Source organism: Camelina sativa, chromosome 20 (assembly GCF_000633955.1).
Source record: "Camelina sativa cultivar DH55 chromosome 20, Cs, whole genome shotgun sequence".
NCBI classification, from domain to species: Eukaryota; Viridiplantae; Streptophyta; class Magnoliopsida; order Brassicales; family Brassicaceae; genus Camelina; species Camelina sativa.
The window spans coordinates 5808601-5831333 of NC_025704.1; the positions used below are offsets into that span (position 1 = coordinate 5808601).

Below are 22733 nucleotides of genomic sequence, written 5' to 3' on the forward strand. Positions count from 1 at the left end.
TTTTTTTTTTTTTTTTTTTTTTTTTGATTTGTTCCCAATGCTTTTATATACCCTAGTCATTGCGACTTTTCCAGATATACCAAATCCGCTAAGAAAGAAAAATAGACAAGCTCTCTTCTTCTCTCGAAGACCGAAGATTGTAAAACAAATAACCTACGTTCGTAACTATTGAAGGTGACGAAAAAATATGTGGGATAAAGGTGGTATCGTCAACAAAACTCAACATTAAAATACCGTATGGCATCAAACTAAGTGTTTTTTTTTTTCCAATGTAATCCCGACAAAGCATTACAACAAAAAAAACAAAAAAAAAACCTATGTCTTAAGTTTCCAAAAATAATTCAAACAGAAAAATACTTTTGGTCCCTTGTAAACTGAAAATTCACAATATAACCGTAGTAGAATCAAATTTTGTGAACTGCATGCCAATGGTAACTATCCTCTTCTCTTCTCTTTTCTTGAATATTATATGAATGTAATAAAATATATGGATCATATTGGAGTTGCCTGTAACGTGTTGAACATAGTTTAAAACATCATCGTGGTTCGAGAAGCCATGTCAAAACCAAAATATATGTGGAGTCCCAATTTTAAAATTGGAATCTTAAAAAAGGGGTATATATGTAAATGCAAAACGGCAGAGGGCGAGCTTCCGGCTGTCAGCATGACGTAAGCTGACTTCAGCATCACCGCTTTAGCCGCGATCGTCCGCAACGGACCATGCCTTTTCACTTACAAAACTTCTCCGGCTCTCTCAAACTCAAAAAACCCACTACGTGCAAATGACGATAATACCCTTGGATCTATATATAAAATATCCTCAAAAGAAAATGATCTAAATCCTAAACTAATACTACTTCAAAGCAAATTGGGAGAATGGACAACTTAGGTTGGCTAATGTTTGTAGTGAAAATATATAAAATAACCTCCACGTTGTTTTTTTGTTTGAGTGTGTGCTTAAGCTATAGTTTCTTAAAACGAATTTAAAATAAGAAAAGGAAACGGAGCTGTTGTAGTCTTTTTCATTTGTATATACAATTATTTTAAGGTAAAAAAAAAATGTTTGAAGATTGAAGAGTTTTACACTTTACATATCAAAAAAGAACAAAAGAAGAGGAGGTAGATACCGACTAAAAATAATAATTGAGAAGACATAAAAAAAATATACGTAATGAAAAAAAAATATTAACAAAAAAGAAGAAAAGATAGATTTATGAAAATGGCGTCAAAAGGAGAGAGAGAAGAAGAAGGAGATTGAGTATGGTTTACGCCAAAACAAAATAATAAAATAAATAAACAAAATAATTTAATTAAAAAAGAAAAGGAGTTGTTCGTATCGTCTTCTACCTTATAAAAACCGCACCTTCCTTGTTTCCCTCTTCCTACACCGCAGCACTCTCTTTCTTCTTCTTCTTCATTCTTCATTCTTCATTCTTGTTCTCTGTTTCTCTTTCTCCTTGTTTGGAAGTTGAAACTATGGACAATGTTAAACTGGTTAAGAATGGTGTTTTGAGATTGCCACCTGGATTCAGATTTCATCCTACTGATGAAGAACTTGTTGTTCAGTACCTTAAGAAGAAAGTTTCTTCTTCTCCTTTGCCAGCTTCTATCATCCCTGAGTTTGATGTTTGCAGAGCTGATCCTTGGGATTTGCCTGGTTAGCTTTCTTTCTTATCTTCTTCTCTTTTTTCCAATCTTGAGTTTCGAACTTGTGACCTTTAAGACTCACAAGACTATTGTAAAACGATCACAGGTAATTTGGACAAGGAGAGGTACTTTTTTAGCACAAGAGAAGCCAAGTACCCAAATGGGAACCGGTCGAACCGGGCAACCGGGTCTGGTTATTGGAAAGCTACCGGTATTGATAAACGGGTTGTGACCTCTAGAGGAAATCAAATCGTTGGTTTGAAGAAAACTCTTGTTTTTTACAAAGGCAAACCACCTCATGGCTCTAGAACCGATTGGATCATGCACGAATACCGTCTCTCCTCTTCTCCTCCGGTACATATTCTCTCTTACTCTTTCAATTTCCGGTTTAAATTCCGGTTTAATCTCCACCCCCACTAAAATTTTTATATTCTATTTCCTTTTTTTCTAGAGTTGTATGGGTCCAACTCAGAACTGGGTTCTCTGCCGTATCTTCTTGAAGAAAAGAGCCGGTAACAAGAACGACGACGACGATGGAGATAGCCGGACTCTTAGATATAATAATAATAATAATAATAACACTAATGACCAAATTGATATAATTACAAGAACAGAACAAACAGATGATAAAACGAAACCAATCTTCTTCGATTTCATGAGAAAAGAAAGGACAACGGATTTGAACCTTATGCCTAGCTCTCCTTCTTCAGACCATGCTTCAAGTGGAGTCACCACGGAGATCTTCTCTTCTTCTTCTTCCGATGAAGAGACCAGTAGTTGCAATAGTTTCAGAAGAAATCTTTAATTTAATTTTTAATGTTGACTATCCTTTTTAAAATAATAATTAAGTTTCATAATAATTTTATATTAATACGACTCTTCTTTCCCTTTTTTATTCCAAGTTTTTTTTTTTTACTTGAAAACGAATCTTTGTCCTCGTTTCGTATTTTTTATTTCAATATGTTTCGTGAAACTAGTTGCAATTTCATCTGAGTTAATTAACCACCCTTTTCAAGAAAGAGTGTTTCTCCCAACGGTCCACTTATTGCAATAAGTATATGTTTATAAGTCATTGTACAAATTTAGAGTATAAATCTTTATTTGGAGATGCTACCACAAACGGAATAATATCGTATATTTTATTTTGAATAAAAAAGAAGGAGTAGCTTAGTTCTACACGTTCGTTTGGGTTTTTCTCTCCATGACATGACAACCCTATGCCGGAATTATCAAAGAGTTTTCAAACCAGAAAATGATAATAATCTTGTTATTATTAATATAAAGGTATCGTATTATTAATTACTAAAAAGGAAATTATTATTTCGTCTTTGCACGTGACTGTGAAAATACTTATTAAAATATGTGTCCATTATACTTAGCTGTATTTATGTAGTTGTGTGTGTGTATATGATTACAAATATGCATGGAGGATTACAACTAAAAAGGGTTATAATGGCACGGAGAGGCTGTCAAAGAGGAGAGCTTTTTTGTCAAAAGTGCAGAAAACGTAATAAGAGTGTGATGATTAGTTATCTCTTTTAAATGTCAAAAAGGTCATAATTATTCGGTGGAAACAACACAATTATAAAAATTTACACATTTCAAACAGAAAATCTTATGAAAAAAAAACTATTCATGTTTCACAATGATGTGATCTGATTTCAAATAAGGTCCCCACTTATAAATGCCAAGTTTACATTTAATCTTCCCTAACTTGTAAGTCACTTTTTTATGGGGGTTCCTTATATTTTTTTTTTAAAGAACCATGTATATGAGCGTAATATAAGTGATAGCATTTTGAGCTCAAAAGGATGTATTTGTAAAATGAAACAATGAGATAAATACCTTTAACAAAAAAAAAACAATGAGATAAATACAAGAAGAGCTTTTTTTTTTTACGATTGATAGCAGAAAAATAGGAAAATAAATGAACGACGAAATATACAAATAAATCTACTTCCGAGACTAATCTCTCTAGGGAAGGATATCCCATGGGTAGGGTCCCCTTGGTTATGCAAATGGACCGTAAGCAATGGGTCCATACCCATGTAGCTAAAGGGATAAAGCTGATTAATTCTTGCGCTTGGGGAGAATCGATCCCTGGCCTAGACCCACAGGACGACTCTTCCACCAAGGCAAGAACCACTAGCCTACCACCTCGTGGTTTTTAGAATAAATCTACTTCCTCTAGTTTTTTTAGTTGTCATTTTTATCATTTTAGGTTTCCAATTCATATGTTTGGTAAAAAAACCAATTTTATTCCAACTATTTTAATAATTTAATTAATATAAAATTAGAAAATATATTAAAAAAGGGTATAATAGAACATTGATCTATTTTCTTAATTTGTGTGCAAAACTCTAGAATGACAAGTAAAAAAAAACCGGAGGAAGTAATATTTAGAAGCACTTTTCATTTCGCGAAGAGAATGGTGAGGCATCACGTCTCTTTATTTTATTTTAAGGATGTATTTGTCAAAAACAAAAAAAAATTAAGCTTTTTTAACAAATAATGGAGAAAATGCTATTTGGGAAAATTAAACAACCGAAAATAGTGTTGACACAAAAAAAAAAACAACCGAAAATAGTTAATATCCCTACCTGCATTTCCTTTATTTTTAGTGTGTCCTTATTCACGATTTTTGAACAGTTTACAGACTACTAATATTTTTACAGATCGTGGTTGTGACAATCTACAGACTACTAATAATACTTCAAAAGTCTGTCGATTGTAAAACTACTCTCGAAATATGTTTTCATGCACAAGTGATTTATGAGGAATTGGTGTAAAAAAAACCTTTTAATAGTTTAATTTGCTCTCAAAGCATTTCTTCATAGTTTTACTAGTAAAAAAAAACCTCGCACATTGGATAATCTTTGAATATATATTTTTGAAGAAATGAAAAAAAAATATCTCTGTCGTCATAGGATTCTAACATGGAAGGACTACAAGGAAAATTTATGCAAGAATCGATTCAAATTTAAAAAGTAAATGGAAAGATATAACTTAGTTTATGAGCAAAAAGAAGTAACACGCATATAGAGCTTGAAAGAATCACAAATAAGAACCAAATACCCCAAGGATGATATATTCGAAGAGGATCAAATCTCTCTCTCTATCTAAAGATTCCATTCCAATCTTCAAACCTACTCCAATTGAAGAAAAAAAAAACATTCTATGTGAGTTACTGAATTCTGTTTTAACAGCATCTGTTACTATCGTCTCCATCGAATTACTATGCCTTACGCAACTGAATTGAAAAGTTAGGTAACGGTCTGATAAGTGTTCGACCTAGTGAGACACAAAACCTACCGAAGAAAAATTACGAATTAAATATTTGAATTAATTAAGACAACTTCGTTAAAGTAAGATAACATTATTAACTCGTAATTTCATTTACAATTGTATGCCTTCGAAAGCCTAATCAATATATATTTTTGTTAACATTATCCACAAAACAATATCGATGTTATATTATAACTTTTTTTTGGTAAAGGATGTTATATTATAACTTGACACATAAAAAAATTATTCTGTATTTTTATTTTAACATATTATGTAAGTATCTATATATATAAAGTTAACTTTTTCTCATTCCTGGTGCTGCCATGTCAGCACTCACTCTGTTTAATCGGACCAAATTTTCGACATTAACAGTTCCTATTTGTTTGGCCCATATCTCTTTAAAAGCCCATGAAACTCCATTCTAACAACTGCCGGCGAAATAAAACCCCTCTCCACGAGACTTTACTCTGCCGTTCTCCCTTGTGCGACCTAAAGCGTCTTCACTCTTTCATCCCGGTTCACCTAATGGATAGATTTGAAATTAATGTTGGGCACTCTTCCACAACCTTTCACTGTCTTCTCTGTCTTCCATCTCCATAGTAACGTCTTCCTGTTTAACGGTAATTCAAGCGTTCAATGCTCCCTCTTTCAATTCAAGACCCACTATTCTTTCTTCAATTGGCGTAAGTTTAAGTCCTATATAATGTCATCTTCTCCAATTTCATCCTTCTTATAATTTTCTTTGTCTCTGAAATTTCTCTTGACTAACATGGATTCCACTGTCATTCGCAAATCTCAAAGCTGGCCTTCTTCGCCAACACATCGTCGGAAGAATGCTTCGTCACTGGCCTGCCCTTCTTCGTTGAGTGCTCTCACGTTCAAGCTGCATCCTCTGGTGATGCTCAACATATCCGATCAGCTTAACCCTTCCGCCGCTTCTTGCGCAACCGGTAATGGCTCCAGCAACGCCGACGCGATGTTACTGCAAAACCCTAGGGTTTATGGATGCGTGATCGGTCTCCAGATCGGCCGTATGGTTGAGATCTTCAACATTTTCGAGCTTTTGTTTGATCCTACTACTGATACTCTCAATAGACCCTTCCTTGAGAAGAAGCAAGAACTCTGTAAGTTTTTCTCACATACACTCTCTCTCTCTCTCTCTTTATATCGTTCTCGCTTTGGTTATAATTTGTACGTCTATGGGGATTTTAGATAAGAAGGTGTTCCCTAAGTTCTACATATTGGGACGGTACTCTACGGGAAGCGATGCTACGGAATCTGATATGCTTATCCACAGAGCTGTGAGTTGCAGTTTCATTGTTTTATTCTGATATGGTTCTCTATTGTTGTAGTACTGATTGTGTGAGGTTTTTGTCATCTACAGCTGATGGACATTAATGAATCCCCTGTTTATGTTCTTCTAAATCCGGCTATCAATCACTCACAGAAGGATCTTCCAGTGACTATTTACGAAAGCGGTAAATTGGTTTTTTTTTTCCATCATTGATTGTCTTATTTGTTTTAGAGATTATCATCTTATTGACTATGATAATCATTGATTGTCTCCAAAACTAGAGTTCCATGTCATTGATGGGATTCCTCAGTCGATTTTCCTGCATACAAGCTATACGATTGATGTATGAGTTTAAGCCACTTGATTTTTATTTCATCGATGTGATACGAGAGTGGACTTTTGATAATATAGCGGTGGTTGTAAATTCGTGCAGACAGTTGAAGCTGAAGGATATCGGTTGATCATGTTGCTCATCTTAAGCCATCTGATGGCTGCTCAGCAGCAACTCAATGTAAGCAATCATTGTAACCCTGCATATTTAGTGTTATCTTGACTTTTTATTGCATGGAGTTTTAGGTTGATTCCTCGATGTATTGCAATGGCTGCTCATCTTACTGGAATCCATAGTGCTATCAAGATGCTTAACAGCAGAATCAGAGTGCTGCTCATCTTGTCGCTATGCAGGAAAGGAATTTGATATTCTTGCTCAAGTCCCAACTCTCGGTCATCCTATTATTTATTCATCAAATTTTTGTAACCTGACCTTGATCTTGCCTGGAACATATCGATATGTGTTTTCCCTACGGCGAAGAAAGAATAAAAGGGGGTTAGACGTTGATATTGAGGACAAGTAGGGGGTATTGGTTTGGGATTTTAAGAGAATTTTAATGACTTAAACTAAAATTATGGAAAGTATAAAATGAAGGATTCTAGGTGATTGTTTAGAAAGTTTTTTAAAATCTTGCTGATTTGTTTTTCTTAATCTTGTAAAATCTCTCATAAAATCTTGTAAAATCTTTCTCAAACAATATTGCACAGTATTCTCTTTGTTTGTGTTGGATTAGGGGGTGATACCAAATGTTGTCTTTTTTTGTTTTTTTCTATAAAAGTTGTTAGTAGAATGTATCCTCTACGCTTTGAGGGTGAGATATGTTCATCATAAACGTTGTTTATTATTAAGAGGGAGCTAAGCTTTCTATTCTTCATTCACAAGCAATAAAAGAGGTTTATAACAATTTGGTATCAGATTGTGAGATGAAGATACAAAAGAACACTATTGATGAGATGAAGAAAATAGTTGATGAGATGTTTGAGACGGTGAAGAACATGCAAGCGAAAGCCGAGCAAGAGAAGAAGATAAAAGAACAAGCGGTGGTGACGGAGACGGTGACATCAACACCGGATCCAGTGTTGGTTGTGGTTACGGTGGACCCAAACCACGTGAGATGAGAGGTGGTGGAATCGGTGAATTCGAAACCACTCGAAGCGGTGGCGTTAGTAGCTGCAACGTCTATGATCGAGTTAGAGAAACCATCGCATCCAAAATCTATAAAAAAAAACAAATGACATATTGACAACAAAAGTACATTTGTAAACCAAAGAAGTTAACTCTTCTGTCTTGAAACAATAGGAATGAGAATATGGTTCTTTACCTTGCTGAAGAACACAGACGGTTTGAGCAAACAAAGCAATGCTTCATTGAGGAGCGAAGAATGAGATACACCCTAATGATCATGCAGCACAAGATTTCATTAGAAAATTATTTTAAAAACATTGGGATGTATATAAAATAATATAAGAAGCGAGTTGTTATAATTTATATAAAGCGAGTCAGTTAAAAGCTGCAGTTTTTTTTATGTTGCAGGTTTTTTCACATACTACAACCACATATAAAAAGGTAAATAACAATCCAACCAGAACATGACAAATAATTTGAATAAAGCACAACTAACTACTACAGCTAGACAACAACTTTTACTATACAATCTTAACTTCTCATTATTAATTACAAAAAAAAACCTAAGAATATTCAAATTTCTAAAAAAATAAACAGTTTACTACATTATACTTGCTGCAAAAACCTAGAGGAAAAAAATTTAATCAACAAAACAACAAAAGAAAACAAATGAACAACAAAACTAGATGCAAGGAGAAATTTACATAACCAATAAAGATTATACCAAAACAACCAAAAAACACCCTAATCTAACTCCCGCGCGTAGCGCGGACCAAATGCTAGTGTAACTATAAACCTTTTCTATTATGTTTAATAGAGTCGGTATAAGCATTTTGATTTGTGTTGAATAACTAAGTTAGCTGAAGTAAATCAAAAGACTAAGTTACCTCAATAGATGCCCTATATTTGCTTTCTTTCTAGTTCATACGTATTCGATATTAGTGGTGGTAGAGGCATATAGTTGCGATTTCTTGTACTTGCAAGCAATCCCAATCAACTTGGTGATTATCGATTGAGTGAAATTAAGTAACAACTTTTTTTATTAGCATCTTTTAATATTTTTTAAGGATTGTTTTCATGTTCCGTATGCCACAAGGAAAAATAAAGAATAATTTTCCCGACCCAAAGAGAGAAAATATCCATTTCGATTCTTGGTACGGCAGTATTGCTATTAGTCGTTATATACTTATATATAGTGGATTTGTTCAAATGTTTTGTTCTGTTTCTCCCACAAGTTACTCTTTGACTCTGATTATATANAAAAAAAAAAAAAAAAAAAAAAACAATAGTGCCCTTGTAGCACAAATTTTTGTATCTCAACATTTTGAACTATAACCTAATACTCTGTCAACGATAACAAATACAGATTGTCTAATTAGTTAGCAGAACATATTAATAGGAAAGATAAAACATTCACTTAAATACTGAATAATTTTTGGTTTTGGTGGTTATTCAACTCAATAATCATTATTTAATTATACCTTATTTATTTTTATAAAAAAAATTGATGATGATTTGACACTCTAGATGGTGAGAACTTATTTTGCTTATATTTGTATATATTTATTTTGGTCAAAAACTTATATATTTATATGTATATACATCATTTGAGATAAGTGGTACGATAAAGAGTGATATACAATAGGGTATAGTAGTCCGATAATGAGATTTGACTTTCTTCTCTACTTTCCCCTAGTTCACAGTCACAATGACGATCGTGGTTGTGACATGTGTATGTATATATTCTGCTTATATAATTATATACTTTATTTGCCCACATAATTTAAATATATCTAGTCATTTAACAAAGAATGACTAAACACACAATTTCGTTCTCCGGTCTTTATATTTGGTGACAAGAAGCCAAGTGCATCTCAAAATTACCCTTTTGTTGCAATTTTAGTTATATAATTCAAATAAAACATCTATAGAAATACACATCATGAAAAAAATGATTAAAAGAAAAGAGGAGAACATCAAGAAGGAAGAGAAGGTGGAAAGAGTCGTATAATGCTGACTTGTGTTTCGTGAGATTCAAATTTGTATAAAATTCCAAGTGGGCTGCGACTTGGAAGACGTGGGAGACCCACACACTTTCACAAATCATCCATTACCCACACGCTTTTTGTTTTTTGTATTTTTACTTATAATGCATGGTTATGTGTCATTTCCACCAACCACATTCACCTTAGATTTACTAAACCCTTGTTTTTAGACTAAAAAGGAAAACATCTTTAGTTAGTACTTAGTAGTTGTAAGAGAGAATATATTTTATTTCTACCCAAAAAAAAAGAGAAAATATATTTTACAAGTCCATTTACTCGACTCATTTAACTCAAGTGCAATTGGCTGGCTGTCAACTATAGAGGATTGTTGCTCTGAATTATGGTGAGATATACGTTTTTAGGCCCATTACTATAATCAAAACTGGTATTATTTAAACTTAGGGAAACTATAGGGGAACTATCCAGAATTTTGTGATTACCAAAATAAATAAAAAAACAGTAACAACTGTTCGTAATAACATGTATCTTATATATCATTATTGCATACGTCAATCGTAAAAGTGAATGCTAGTGCCAGACATACTCCAAATGCTAGATATGCATATACACAAACGTAAACATAAGCCTGCATATAGTCGATTTGAAAGATATCAGAACCTGTGTTTTCTATCCAAAATGTGAAATCTTCACAACAACTAAATAATTAGAATTGGATCCCAAATCAGTGAAATATTTTTTTTTTTTTNTCAGACCCCATATATTAAGTTATCGGAAATGACTCTCTTCGAGAGAGAGCCAATTAGATACCGACGAGCTTACATGGGAAAAACAAAAACCTCGTGCTCTTGCACATTTCGCAAGTTTATCGGCACTTATATTAACCTCTCGGAAAATATATCTAATACTAAAATTAGCAAATCTATCTCTGAAATGAATAAAATCTTTCAATTCTGATGAAAAGGTCGGCCAATCCTCGATATTAGACGTCATCCTTAGGAGGTCTGAACAATCCGTAGCAAAAAGAGCTTTATCCAAGTCCAACGCTAATAAGCACTCCATAGTCCAAATAAGGATATCTAACTATGCATGTAATGGAGATAAGCTTCTGCGCGATCCTTTTAGTCCCATGTGCATGATTCTATCACCGATAGACAGAGATAAGCTTCTGCACGATCTTTTTAGTCCTATGTGCATGATTCTATCACCGATAGACGTAATCCAGCCATGCCCACTCCTATCCACCTCTGTATGCCAAGATCCATCTATAAAACATACAAGAGATTCTTGAGGAATTGGGATCGAAAGTATGCATGCTTCTACTACCGTTGGTGCTAAGTCTCTGTTATTTGCTCTTCTCCAAACTTCTTTTTCTTGGATAGCTTTCTCCAGTGTATCTTGCGGAGACTCAGAGATATTTTCAAACACTTTCTTATTTCTTGCCTTCCAAATGTACCACATCATCCACGGGAACGTCCTCAAGTTTTGATCAGTTCAGAGTCTCTACCACGCCCATATAAGAAAAACGAAAAATATTTTTTAAAAATGTAAAAAAAAAATCTCTAAAAATCCTTAACTCGAACTCCAAACTAGGCATTAAAACTTTATAAGACTTGATTTAACTACATTAGCCAAACAAAACTCAGAGAGAGAAAAAAAGAGAGAGGCATAATTAAACTGATGGTAAATTTCAGTAATTTAGTATTAAGAACATTTTTAGAAGAAACACTACGAAGGTGGGGAAGTACATCATCATTCATCAAAAAGCTATATAAATTTCTTGAAATCCAATCTTCTTTCTTTGTTTTTTCTCTTCCAACCACCACACCATAATTAAACAACATAAAACAAGATTGAACCTAGCTAGTTGGGTAAGCAAAAACTCAGATAAAACCAATTTTAAGAGAATCTATTTATAGATTATTCATCGATTTCGTTTTATTTGGGTTTAAGAGCCAGAATCTCTTTACGGCTCTTGCATGTTCCCATAAGCCCTATATTACAAAACAAAGCACTTAAAAAAAGAGGGTGACGTCAGTCCCCAAAGACATGTTGCCTAGAGTCTAAGCAAAACTTGAGATGTGACTCTTCCCGATATTCATTTCTTGATGACAACAGAAACCTAAACCCATTAATTACTTAATAAGACCCTCTAGTGTCTCTATTTTGATCACCAGTCGGATACAAAACGTTAAGAACAAAAAAGAAAACTTTGAAGTTGGTAATTCAACTAGTTAAATCTATTGTAAGGTAGGTAAACCAGGTAAAGTCATAAACCAACTAATAACAAAGAGAACTAAATTGCATGCGGTTGATCCCTAGTCCAAAACATTTATAATCCGTATGATCCCCGGAATCTCTTAGCTAAATAAAATATAGATATAAAAATATGCGAAAAAGATAGTGTTTGATATTTTGCCTAAGAGGTTGCGTGTGAAGAAGCAAAACCCCTTGTGAGGGAGTGACTTGAGGATTAGCTTCAGCTTTCTGAGACATAATGACGACAAATAACAAATGGGTTTGATATAGGAGCAGTTTTACTTACATCACATGTTTAGCTTTCCTTTCTTCTGGTCCTCTTGTTTTTTTTTTTCCAATCTCTAAGCAAAATCCTAACACATCTCTTGAAAATTTTGTAAAAACCATGGACCCCATTCAAGATTCAGTTGTATCTCTCGTAATTGACCTTTTATTGAGGCATGATTAGACTTTTATAGCTAAGAACTAATCCCAAAACTTCATCAAAGCCTTAAAACTTCTTGCTATAGATAGACATAGACTTCTAAAAATGGTCCCAAATAACCTAACAAAGCCACTTCACACGCTGAAGAGGCAACTCTCACTGTTACCAGATTCCAACAAAAGAGAAGAGGCTTTTGTGATTAGAAGCTTTGAACAATTAAAACCAGCAGACAAGGCATATGCTTGGTGACAACTACAGTTGCACACCTGTACTGCACTAAAAATTCTCTGCCTTTCCAACTTTGCACGCAACTCCCTATTCACCAGTCTATCAAACTCCAAAAAAAAAAAAAAAAAAAAAAAAAAAATCAAACTTATTCAAGTTGCTGAAGGATTATTTACATGACTTGATGTTACCTTAATCAAATGTAAGACCTAGACAGAACAAAGAGTCAAATTTATGATTCTTCAAAATTTAGCAACAAAACTTTCTGTGTTGGTAGACAAAAATCTTAGAAAAAGTAAACAACAATTAAATATAATAATATATTTTGCTCATACTGTTATGTTGACAGAACCCATAATCTGGTCCGTTTATATTGTAATATTTGGGCTGATGGTGGGCACAGACGAGCTTCTCACAAATGGTTTTACGCCTTATGCAGTTACATATTATATATTTTTTCTGGCCATGTTCATACGTTTGTACTTTGTAGCAAAGATTGTTGCCCACAAGATTCAGTGTGTCAGAGAGCCAAGGAGACGAGAGGAAACACGATGATCTTAACGTGCCCGTCTCACAGAGTTGAAATTTTGGGTCCCATGGCAAATGAGTGCTTCAGACTTTCGACTTGGGGCAGTTGTAAGGCTACTATATGTGTGCCTAATCTGATTGTAGGGTAGTCATTACCGACCAGTAGCCTGTGGACCAGCCCTGTCCTGCACAGGACGACCCACCAGCTGTCTAGAGTTTTTCATTTTGCAAATTCAAGACTGGTCCGGCCCTTTTTTACTCAAAACCCACCACGTATGGTCTGCTAAACCCCAGGAACCCGTCATATTCCTATGTAGTATCTAATGTTAGCCATGGACTGGCCCGTGGTTCATATGTTGGAACCAGAGTAGATAATAAGCCAGGTTCATACTGGGCAATTGGGTTGGACCGAACCATCATACCATCCCTAACTGTGGCATTAGGGGTTCTAAAGACGAGGAGAATCATCTCTACGTTAAGATAAAAGTCTTGTCATAGCCAAGAAAGCACAAGAGTGAAGACAATAGCCGGTTCAGTTCATAAACCAGTGAAACGATAGAGAAGAATATACCATTCCATTTCTCACACATTCTATAGGGTTGTTCTTGATCTTAGTTTAATTTTTCAGTACATGCAATAGAACCCACTCAACTTCACAAGCAAAATATTAATCAGAATAATAAAAGAAGACATCTTATCACGCAGGGAGTGCGAAGCTCGGTTGCTTCCACATAGGCGGATCCATAACAAGGCAAGGATCTGATTTCTCAAAGTCAGCAACCTGTAAACAAATAGATAATCATATGAATTACACAATTTTTTAATATAGGAAGAGAACAATAAAAGGAACAACAAGACTTGCAGGGGAGAAGAAGACATATCAAAACTTACCTTGTTCCCACACTGAGGGCAATGGTGCTGTTTACTCCAGAGACAATCCATTGAAGGGCAGAGAAAACAGAATCCAAGCATAAACGGCATCATACAAGCAACCACAGCAGCAACACCAGGTTTTGATCTGCTTCAAATCCAAATATTAATAAAACTACTTACCACAAACAAAGAGAAGCTTCAAAGGAAAAAAAAAAAAAAAAAAGAAGGATCAATGCACATATAAGCAAAGGTTGTGACAATGAATAGTACAGTCTCATATGCTCTTCAAAATGCTATCCTAAACATGAATGCTGAGAAACCAGAAAGTGTGAAGCAGAGATGATCAACTTCATGAGCAGCTTAAAGCAAATTTGCAATCCACATTCACCACCAGAGTGAATCAATTTTAATAAAGTACAGATGAGTGTATTCTGCAGATAATGACACAATCCTGAAATCAAAAACCCCAAATGAGGAGAACAAACCCTAAATTCAACATCTCAATACACTTAAACCACAATTTTACTACTACTACCACATATGCAAGTCTCGAATCTAAATTGACAATCGCAGATTCACAGGATGATTCAGAATCGAGCGAGCGGTGCATGAATCGTATAGGCGAACGAATGAATTTACCTGAGATTGGTGAGACCAGTATTGCCGCAATAAAGGCAATTGAAAGGAGCAGGAGTGTCTCGATAAATCGTTTGCTGGATCGGAGCACCCAACGGATCACCGTAGATAGCGTTCGGCGGCACAATCCCAGCCTGGTAAGGATTCTGTCCCGCGTAATACGGAACTCCGATCACCGTTGTTCCCTCTTTCGCCATTTTCTTTCTTTAATTTGTTAGGTCAAGTCAACGATCTTATGGATGAAGCACAAAAATATATCACAAAGGGACAAGCGAGGAGGAAAGTATTTAGATTGGAGTTTACAGGGAAATTACGCGGAAGAAGATGATGATGGAGTTTTCAATTAAAAAGGGAAAGTTCCAAATCTTTGACGATCGATTCGATCCTAAATTGATTTGATTTTTTCATTCTCATTATGAATCTTCTCGAAGACAGGCTTTGGAATTTGAATCTAGAAGATTAAGACCTACTCACACTTAATGGGCCTTTTTAGTTAGAACAAAAACTGTTAATGGGCTCAAAAGGCCTAACAAGTGATATATATATATATCGAAGAACGTGTTTTGTTACGCCGACAGAGGAGAGTCCATGTCACAAAAATCACAATCACCTTTGTTCTAGATCTTCTTCATAGCTGTAACTACAAGAAGATTCAATTCTAACAAAATGTAATTATTTTGAATGACATGGAAACCGCAACCTTTCTAGTATTTTATTTATGGGTTCCATAAAACATTTTATAAAACCATTTTGGTGTTTTTATCTTATTGGTTAAGGAATTCTATATAATAAAAATATACATCCTATAATAGTCCAACTCTTAATCCCAAAACCGCGTTTTATACTTTTTTTTTTTATTTGTATAAATCCACTCTTATAAATTAAAATTATCAAAAGTTATTAAACCACACAAAATCAACAAAAATCCATTTCAAGACAAGAAGAAAGAAAGAACATTCTCTAATAATCATCAAACCAATTCAGACATGACAGGATCGAAAGAAGGAGAAACTCACCAGGCTCAGCCTCAGCCACAGATCGTTGATCAAGAACAACACAAAACTCTAGAAACGGAAGACCAAAAACAACAACCTTCTTCATCGTCTCCGGATCAGAAGAAATGGGGTACTCACGTGATGGGAGCTCCAGCAGCTCCCGTATCTCATCCCGATAACCAGCAAGCGGCGGCGTGGGTCGCCGGAGATAACCATCAGACTCAGTACCAACCTTACGTCATCTACTCTCCTGTCGAACATCACCCAAGTACTAACAACAACCCTCTCGAGCCAGTCATCGGAATGTTCAATACCTGGAGCCGCAAGGCTGAAACCGTCGCACGTAACCTCTGGCACAATCGTAAGTCTCCTTCCCACTTAATTTGTTGATTTATTCTTAATTGGAACATTTGGGAACAATCAAGTTTGAGTCTTTTGTGTGTGGGTGTTGTTGTGTCTGCAGTGAAGACAGGACCATCTATGTCGGAAACGGCGTGGGGAAAGGTTAATTTGACGGCGAAAGCGATAACAAAGGGAGGATTCGAGTCACTTTTCAGGCAGATCTTCGGAACAGAGCCAAACGAGATTCTGAAGAAAACTTTCGCATGTTACCTCTCAACGACAACGGGACCTGTTGCTGGAACTGTCTATCTCTCTAATGCTCGTGTAGCTTTCTGCAGTGATCGTCCTCTCTTCTTCACTGCACCTTCTGGCCAAGGAGCTTGGAGCTACTACAGGGTAAAGTCTTATTTTTTGTTTTAACTTCAAGAAGAAAACAAAAGTGAAATTGGAGATTTTGGGATAAAGTTTGAATGTTGTTTGGTGGTGTATATGGGTTTTTTGTGGCAGGTGGTGGTACCGTTGGGGAATGTTGCTACGGTGAATCCGGTTGTGATGAAGGAGACTCCGCCAGAGAAGTACATTCAGGTGACGACGGTTGACGGACATGACTTTTGGTTCATGGGTTTTGTGAATTACGAGAAGGCTAGCCATCATCTGCTCACTAGTGTCTCGGAATTTCATACCGCACATAGCTCTGTGTCTGCCTAAAAGCATAGTCCTTAATGTTTGTTTCTACTATGTCTTTTCTTTAGTTGTGTCGTGTGGTTGGTTTCTTCCCCCTGCATTATGTTTCTATATGTTATATGTAAATTTATGTTCGGAGCTGGACTTTTGTGAGTCTCATATCCCTGATTCGTATGTTGATATAGAGTTGGATTTCACTTATATGTTGATCTCTTTTGTAATAGCAGTTTCATATTTAATTTATTGACGATCTTTGAGCCGAATTTTAGATATCTGACTCCCCATCAGAGAGATGTTTATGAGTTTTAAGTAAAGTTTTAGGAAGCACCATTTTTGTAAGGTCACAGAAAACGCCATTAGACTGCAACTCACTTGATCTTTTGCAATACTAAATTACCTTGACCAACTTCTACAGTCACATGTAAGCTATATACTTTCTGTGGACTCGGACACAGCTAACATGGTAGGCAATCACCATCCATATCTTACATTTTTCTCTTGTTTTTTTATTCCTATTAGATAAATTTATGTTTCGCACCGTCCCTTCCACGTTGTTTAGTGTTTATTGTTTGAATCCTTAAAATACTCAAACAAGTACATACAAAGTTCAAAGTTTAGAAAGTGTGGTGGACGGGCCTGTTCTTTTTTAATATCGTAGAGATATTATAATTTCATCAATCAATAATTTTTTAATATCCTAGAGATATTATAATTTCATAAATCAATAAGGGGGTGTGGTTGGATTCTAATTTATAAAAAAATTTGAAGACTTCAAATAAGTAAAAGATTTTTAATGATTGATTTTGTTGATTAGTTTTCTAAAATTTTGTAAATTACTCCCAATGATATTTTTTATGACATTATTTTGTGAAAAAGTGTATAAAATCATGAACTAATAATATAATAATTAAATTCATTAATAATCTTAGATTCTTTGTTTTAAATGAATTTTAATGACTTTATAAAAATTTAAATTCAATAACCCAAATTTGTTAATATTTTAAATGATTTTTAGCAAATCATAAACTAATGACACTAAATCATGATCTAATAACACTAGATTCTATATAACATTTAAAGTTTTTAAAATTCTATTCAAATCTCAAAAAAATAACTCCACTAAGACTTTTATAATTATCGATTCCTTGGCCTCCACGGAAAAGTCGGATCTTAGACCAATCAACTTTGACAAATTATAATAGTCAAGACGGTTTCGAAAGAACGTGATCCCCAAGTCACTGCATCAGTTTTTTTTTTTTTGCATAAAGACGGAAACAACCTTGTAACATATCATCTATGGAGATTTATGATATACTCATATCTTTGTAATACAGAAATAACCCATGTCGGTTTGTAACACCTTTAGGAAGCCCTAGCAAAAAGTTAGTCGGCATATATGCTTTATATATTAGGTGCAGCCACTCCTCCTTGATTCAGCATCACAAATACTCACATACATTCTAAAATTCTAAATCGTTTTTTCAATCATCACTTCTAAAGAAACCATGTCTCCTCTTTTGGTTGGTCCCCCAGAGATCCGTGATCCCAGCTCCCTCGTCCCAAACCCCGTGACAGCTTCTGGCCCAAGCGACCCATTCATGGACGCGATGGTCTCAAACTTCAACTCAACCAGAGTCAACAACGACTTCTCTACACCTCCCATGGGCTACACCGAGAATAACTCCGCCACGCACCTCTCCTCAGGAAACCCCTGCCTCGATTTCTTCTTCCACGTTGTTCCCTCCACGCACAAGTCAACGATAGATGACCTTCTTAACAAGGCTTGGGACCACGACGCCTTGACCACCCTCAAGCTTATATGTAACCTTCGTGGAGTCCGTGGCACCGGGAAATCCGACAAGGAAGGGTTTTACAAGGCGGCGTTGTGGCTCCATGGTCGTCATCCCAAAACCCTAGCTTGCAACCTCGAGTCTCTCTCTAAGTTTGGTTACTTTAAAGATTTCCCGGAGCTTCTTTACCGGATTCTACTAGGAGCTGAAATCCGTAAGATCAAGAAATCGCAGAAGTACCAGAACAAAGGCAAAGCATCTCGAGCTCGGTTCGCTTTCCAACCCTCGAAAGCCTCTTATGGTGATCGTCGTGCTCGTGGAAGGGGTCACAAATCGGGTCGCCATGGTAGTAAAAAGAAGCCGGAGGCGACGAGAGCCAAAAGGATAGAGAAGGCAGAGAAGAGGAACCAAGAGGAGAAGCTTAGAGCGAGTTTGGAGAGGAAGAAGACGAAGGCTTCAATGGGGAAGGACGCAATCTCAAGATATTCTCACGATCCTGACTATAGGTTTCTCCACGAACGTGTCTCGGAGCTATTCGCAGATCACCTCAAGAAAGATATGGAGTTTTTGACATCCGGAGAGACTAACAAAATCTCTCTAGCGGCTAAGTGGTGTCCCTCTCTTGATTCGTCTTTTGACAAAGCAACTCTTCTTTGTGAGAGCATTGCTAGGAAGCTCTTCCCACGTGAGTCATTCCCTGAATACGAAGGCGTTGAAGACCCTCACTATGCATACAGAGTCCGTGACCGGCTAAGGAAGCAAGTTCTTGTTCCTCTCCGTAAGACTCTTCAGCTTCCCGAAGTGTACATGGGAGCAAAAGACTGGGAGTCTCTCCCGTACAACCGTGTAGCGTCAGTGGCGATGAAGTCTTACAAGGAGATATTCTTAAACCACGACGCAGAGAGGTTCCAGCAGTATCTTGACGATGTGAAGGCGGGAAAAGCAACTGTGGCCGCCGGTGCTCTGCTACCTCACGAGATAATCAGAAGTTTAGAAGACGGAGACGGTGGTCAAGTCTCTGAGCTGCAATGGAAACGAATGGTGGATGATCTTAAAGAGAAAGGTACGTTGAAGAACTGCATGGCTATCTGTGACGTTTCGGCATCTATGAATGGTGAACCAATGGAGGTTTGCGTCGCTCTTGGTTTGCTCGTATCTGAGCTATCCGAAGAGCCATGGAAAGGAAAGGTTATAACGTTCAGCCAAAACCCTGAAATGCATTTGGTGAAAGGAGACGATCTGTTTTCAAAAACAGAGTTCGTGAGAAAGATGCAATGGGATATGAACACTGATTTTCAGAAAGTGTTTGACTTGATTCTGAGAGTGGCTGTAGAAAGGAAACTGAAGCCTGAGGATATGATCAAGAGGGTGTTTATGTTCAGTGATATGGAGTTTGATCAAGCGTCGAAGCGCCCGCCGAGTTATCCGAATTACAATGGAGGGGGATTGCCGCATTATCCGATGCACAATCCATACTATGGAATGCCGCATTATCCCATATACAATGGATATGGAATGCCGCATTATCCCAACAGTGAACCGTCTACTCCGAGCAATGGGTGGGAAACGGATTATGAGGTGATTGTGAGCAAGTACAAGGAGAAAGGGTACGGTGATGCTGTGCCGGAGATAGTGTTTTGGAACTTGAGGGATTCGAGAGCTACGCCGGTGCCTGGAAACAAGAAAGGAGTTGCTTTGGTGAGTGGTTTTTCGAAGAATTTGCTGAAACTGTTTTTGGAAAATGATGGAGAGATTAATCCGATGAAGGCCATGGAGGATGCTATATGTAGAGATGAGTATAAGACACTTGTTGTAGTTGATTGAATGATTCTGGTTTTTGGCTTTTGTTTACCTAATTAATTATGGGCTTTTACAATTATGTTTTATCTTTTTTAAAAAAATCTATTAATAAACACTTATATTACATTTATTTGGGTTTAGCAAATTTATCACACACATTTGTGTTATATTTCTTGCTAGTTTCATATCTAAGTACATATTGGAAAAAAAAAAAAAACTCATGTACAATTTGTAAACAAGCAGGATATGTTAACCAACTAAAGCATATATTTCTAACCTTGATCAACTTCACTGGAGATTCGAAACTTGGCAAATCTCTCAATCTATGAAATTAGGAAGGAAGAAAAATACGAAACAATCGTATTTTCATTGTAATGGGTTTTTCTAGTTATAGTGGGCCTTGTATAAACTATGCAAACCGTTGATCCAAAAAACAAAAAAAACTTAACCGAGCATAATCTCTTACTGTCAAACGTAACGAATCCAACCCAAAAAAAAACTTCCAAGCTTAAACTTTAAATATACAGAGATTGCGCGGGCCTAAAAGACTCTCATCGGAACAAATTTTAATGATTTGAAAATACATTGATTAGCAAGTAGGTAGATAAGAGGGGCAAATTAGTCAGTTTAAAAAATACATCGACATTAAAATCGCGGCTCAGCACAGAGAAAACGTGAGATAACTGAAATAAGTAAAAGCCTTCACCTACAAGGAATAAAAGAATAAATTAGACGTATTGACTCCGATTAGAGAGAGAGAGAGGCTAGAGTCAAATCAGAAGAACGTGAACGTGAGAAGATGAAAGACAGCGACGAAAAAAAATCCCTAAGAAGACTTTATGAATAAGTAAGTGCGCCCTTGCCTTGCCTTAGTGATGATGTATTGACAAATTAACTACTACATCTCAACACGTGAACGACATGCATCTTCAATCTTATCTTTTTTTTTGTTTTTCTCTCTCTCTTTGGCCACCAGCAAAGTTTTTGTTTTATTTTTTTTATACGTGGTTCTTTAATTTGTCTATGCTTGTTAGTTTTCCATATAAGAATAGAAATTGTAATTAATTTAATTTAGTTCGGAAGTGGTTGACGCAACAAGATAGAAAATGTGAGTTAAATCTACCACAATCGACAATAATCATCTAAAGGATATCGTCATCGACCGAGTCTTTTCTTTTGTTCGGCAGTAGACAAAATTTAAACTAGACCTGAATTTTCAGATTCCGATATTATTTAAAAAGTGAAAACCATCTGTACATATATATACTTCATTATAATCTTTGGAAGCACTAAATTTGATTATTGGTGTACTTATGATTAGAAAAGTACTTCAATATACTATAACTTATACTACTAGTTCAAACTAAATAGACAGTCTTGGATAGTCACTAGTAGTGTAATGTTGAAAATTCAGTAAGACTGACTATATAATAGTATGTGATTTGGTATACACTAGTAAGTAGTAAGGTAAAACTACTACTTGGGTTTTAAAAAATAGAAAATTCATCAGGGAAATAAAAAAACATAAAAGAAAATGGAAAAGAAGAACATGTTCGGAGAAAAGTATACAGATCTAAAAAAGACTAGAGTAGAAAAAACGTATAATAGTGTCAGAAGAACCCAATGTGATAAACAGTAACATAATTAAAAAAAAAAACATGTTTGGATAGTCACCACTCACACGACATATGAAGATATTTTTTTATATATATAAAAACAATTACTAATGTTCATTGGACTTCCGTTATTTCCGGGTAAAAATAACAACAAAGAAATATCTTTCTTTCTGCGTATAGCCATATTACATTTTAAGGTCTATAAACAGTTGAAACATGTGTTTTAAATCATTAAATTAATGAAAAGATTAAGAGGAGGTTAGGGGGGAGACCCTAATAAAAACAAATAAAAGAATAGAAAAACAAAAAGAAAACAAAAAAGTGGATGAGTTACTTGCCCAGCCCAATTGTGCCGAAAAGAAAGAGAAAGCATGAACCTCGTGCGTTATTATTATTTATTTATCAAAAGACGGGTAACATAACATAACCTTTTTAAATACTCTCACATGAAAAATCAAAACAAATCCTTTTTTATTCCAAATCTTCATTCATTAATTAACATCCTTCCTCTCTCGCGCCTCTCTCTCACAAAACAAAATCATCCATTTATCTCTCTCTCTCTGTCTCGGATCTTTTAAGAAGAATTTTAATAAATCAAAGAAGATGACTAGAGGAGGAGCTACCGTAGAACTTGACTTCCTCGGTGTTGAGAAGAAACAAACCAACAACACCGTTGGTCCAAAGCCTAGGTTTCAGAAGTTTCTCGATCGCCGTCGTAGTTTCCGAGGTTTGTTTCTTTTTTTTTTAACCGATTTTTTTTTTTTTTTTGGTTCTATGTGATTAAAAAAATTATATTTAATTTTGTCAGAAATGCAAGGAGCGATTTCAAAGATCGATCCGGAGATAATAAAATCATTGTTAGCTTCCGGAGGTGGT

General features: G+C 35.6%; 5 protein-coding genes and 1 pseudogene across 5 annotated transcripts in view; 5 read left to right on the forward strand and 1 right to left on the reverse strand.

The window, feature by feature from the left end:
- Nucleotides 1364–2518, forward strand: LOC104769534 (NAC domain-containing protein 83-like). Its single transcript, XM_010493762.1, has 3 exons — nucleotides 1364–1657; nucleotides 1754–2001; nucleotides 2099–2518. Exons 1-3 carry the CDS (start codon nucleotides 1477–1479, stop codon nucleotides 2450–2452), a joined length of 783 nt encoding a protein of 260 aa, XP_010492064.1. The 5' UTR covers nucleotides 1364–1476; the 3' UTR covers nucleotides 2453–2518.
- On the forward strand, nucleotides 5702–6947 carry LOC104772240 (annotated as a pseudogene).
- Nucleotides 13637–15053, reverse strand: LOC104769535. Its single transcript, XM_010493763.2, has 3 exons — nucleotides 14634–15053; nucleotides 14013–14139; nucleotides 13637–13902 (listed from the first exon to the last, which is right to left on the reverse strand). Exons 1-3 carry the CDS (start codon nucleotides 14825–14827, stop codon nucleotides 13819–13821), a joined length of 405 nt encoding a protein of 134 aa, XP_010492065.1. The 5' UTR covers nucleotides 14828–15053; the 3' UTR covers nucleotides 13637–13818.
- Nucleotides 15521–16914, forward strand: LOC104769536 (GEM-like protein 5). The gene is made up of 3 exons (XM_010493764.1): nucleotides 15521–15986; nucleotides 16089–16363; nucleotides 16475–16914. Exons 1-3 carry the CDS (start codon nucleotides 15617–15619, stop codon nucleotides 16673–16675), a joined length of 846 nt encoding a protein of 281 aa, XP_010492066.1. The 5' UTR covers nucleotides 15521–15616; the 3' UTR covers nucleotides 16676–16914.
- On the forward strand, nucleotides 17900–20320 carry LOC104769537. Its single transcript, XM_010493765.2, has one exon. The coding sequence runs from the start codon at nucleotides 18157–18159 to the stop codon at nucleotides 20263–20265; it is 2109 nt and encodes a 702-aa protein (XP_010492067.1). The 5' UTR covers nucleotides 17900–18156; the 3' UTR covers nucleotides 20266–20320.
- Nucleotides 22283–22733, forward strand: part of LOC104772241 (protein TIFY 9-like) — a 2428-nt gene continuing 1977 nt past the window's right edge. The window contains exons 1-2 of the mRNA XM_010496876.2: nucleotides 22283–22584; nucleotides 22666–22732. Of these exons, the coding sequence (XP_010495178.1) occupies nucleotides 22461–22584; nucleotides 22666–22732 (191 nt within the window). The 5' untranslated portion in view covers nucleotides 22283–22460. The remainder of the gene's footprint in view (nucleotides 22585–22665; nucleotide 22733) is intronic.

What these genes read in the sequence shown, in the direction of transcription:
- LOC104769534 (XM_010493762.1), top strand. Translation starts at nt 1,477, where the DNA reads ATGGACAATGTTAAACTGGTTAAGAATGGTGTTTTGAGATTGCCACCT. An exon ending in TGATCCTTGGGATTTGCCTG is followed by an intron (nt 1,658 to 1,753) that starts GTTAGCTTTCTT and finishes AAACGATCACAG; the next exon opens with GTAATTTGGACAAGGAGAGG. An exon ending in GTCTCTCCTCTTCTCCTCCG is followed by an intron (nt 2,002 to 2,098) that starts GTACATATTCTC and finishes CTTTTTTTCTAG; the next exon opens with AGTTGTATGGGTCCAACTCA.
- LOC104769535 (XM_010493763.2), bottom strand. Translation starts at nt 14,827, where the DNA reads ATGGCGAAAGAGGGAACAACGGTGATCGGAGTTCCGTATTACGCGGGA. An exon ending in ACTGGTCTCACCAATCTCAG is followed by an intron (nt 14,140 to 14,633) that starts GTAAATTCATTC and finishes GATTTGAAGCAG; the next exon opens with ATCAAAACCTGGTGTTGCTG. An exon ending in GCCCTCAGTGTGGGAACAAG is followed by an intron (nt 13,903 to 14,012) that starts GTAAGTTTTGAT and finishes ATTTGTTTACAG; the next exon opens with GTTGCTGACTTTGAGAAATC.
- LOC104769537 (XM_010493765.2), top strand. Translation starts at nt 18,157, where the DNA reads ATGTCTCCTCTTTTGGTTGGTCCCCCAGAGATCCGTGATCCCAGCTCC.
- LOC104769536 (XM_010493764.1), top strand. Translation starts at nt 15,617, where the DNA reads ATGACAGGATCGAAAGAAGGAGAAACTCACCAGGCTCAGCCTCAGCCA. An exon ending in ACGTAACCTCTGGCACAATC is followed by an intron (nt 15,987 to 16,088) that starts GTAAGTCTCCTT and finishes TTGTGTCTGCAG; the next exon opens with TGAAGACAGGACCATCTATG. An exon ending in GAGCTTGGAGCTACTACAGG is followed by an intron (nt 16,364 to 16,474) that starts GTAAAGTCTTAT and finishes TTTTTGTGGCAG; the next exon opens with GTGGTGGTACCGTTGGGGAA.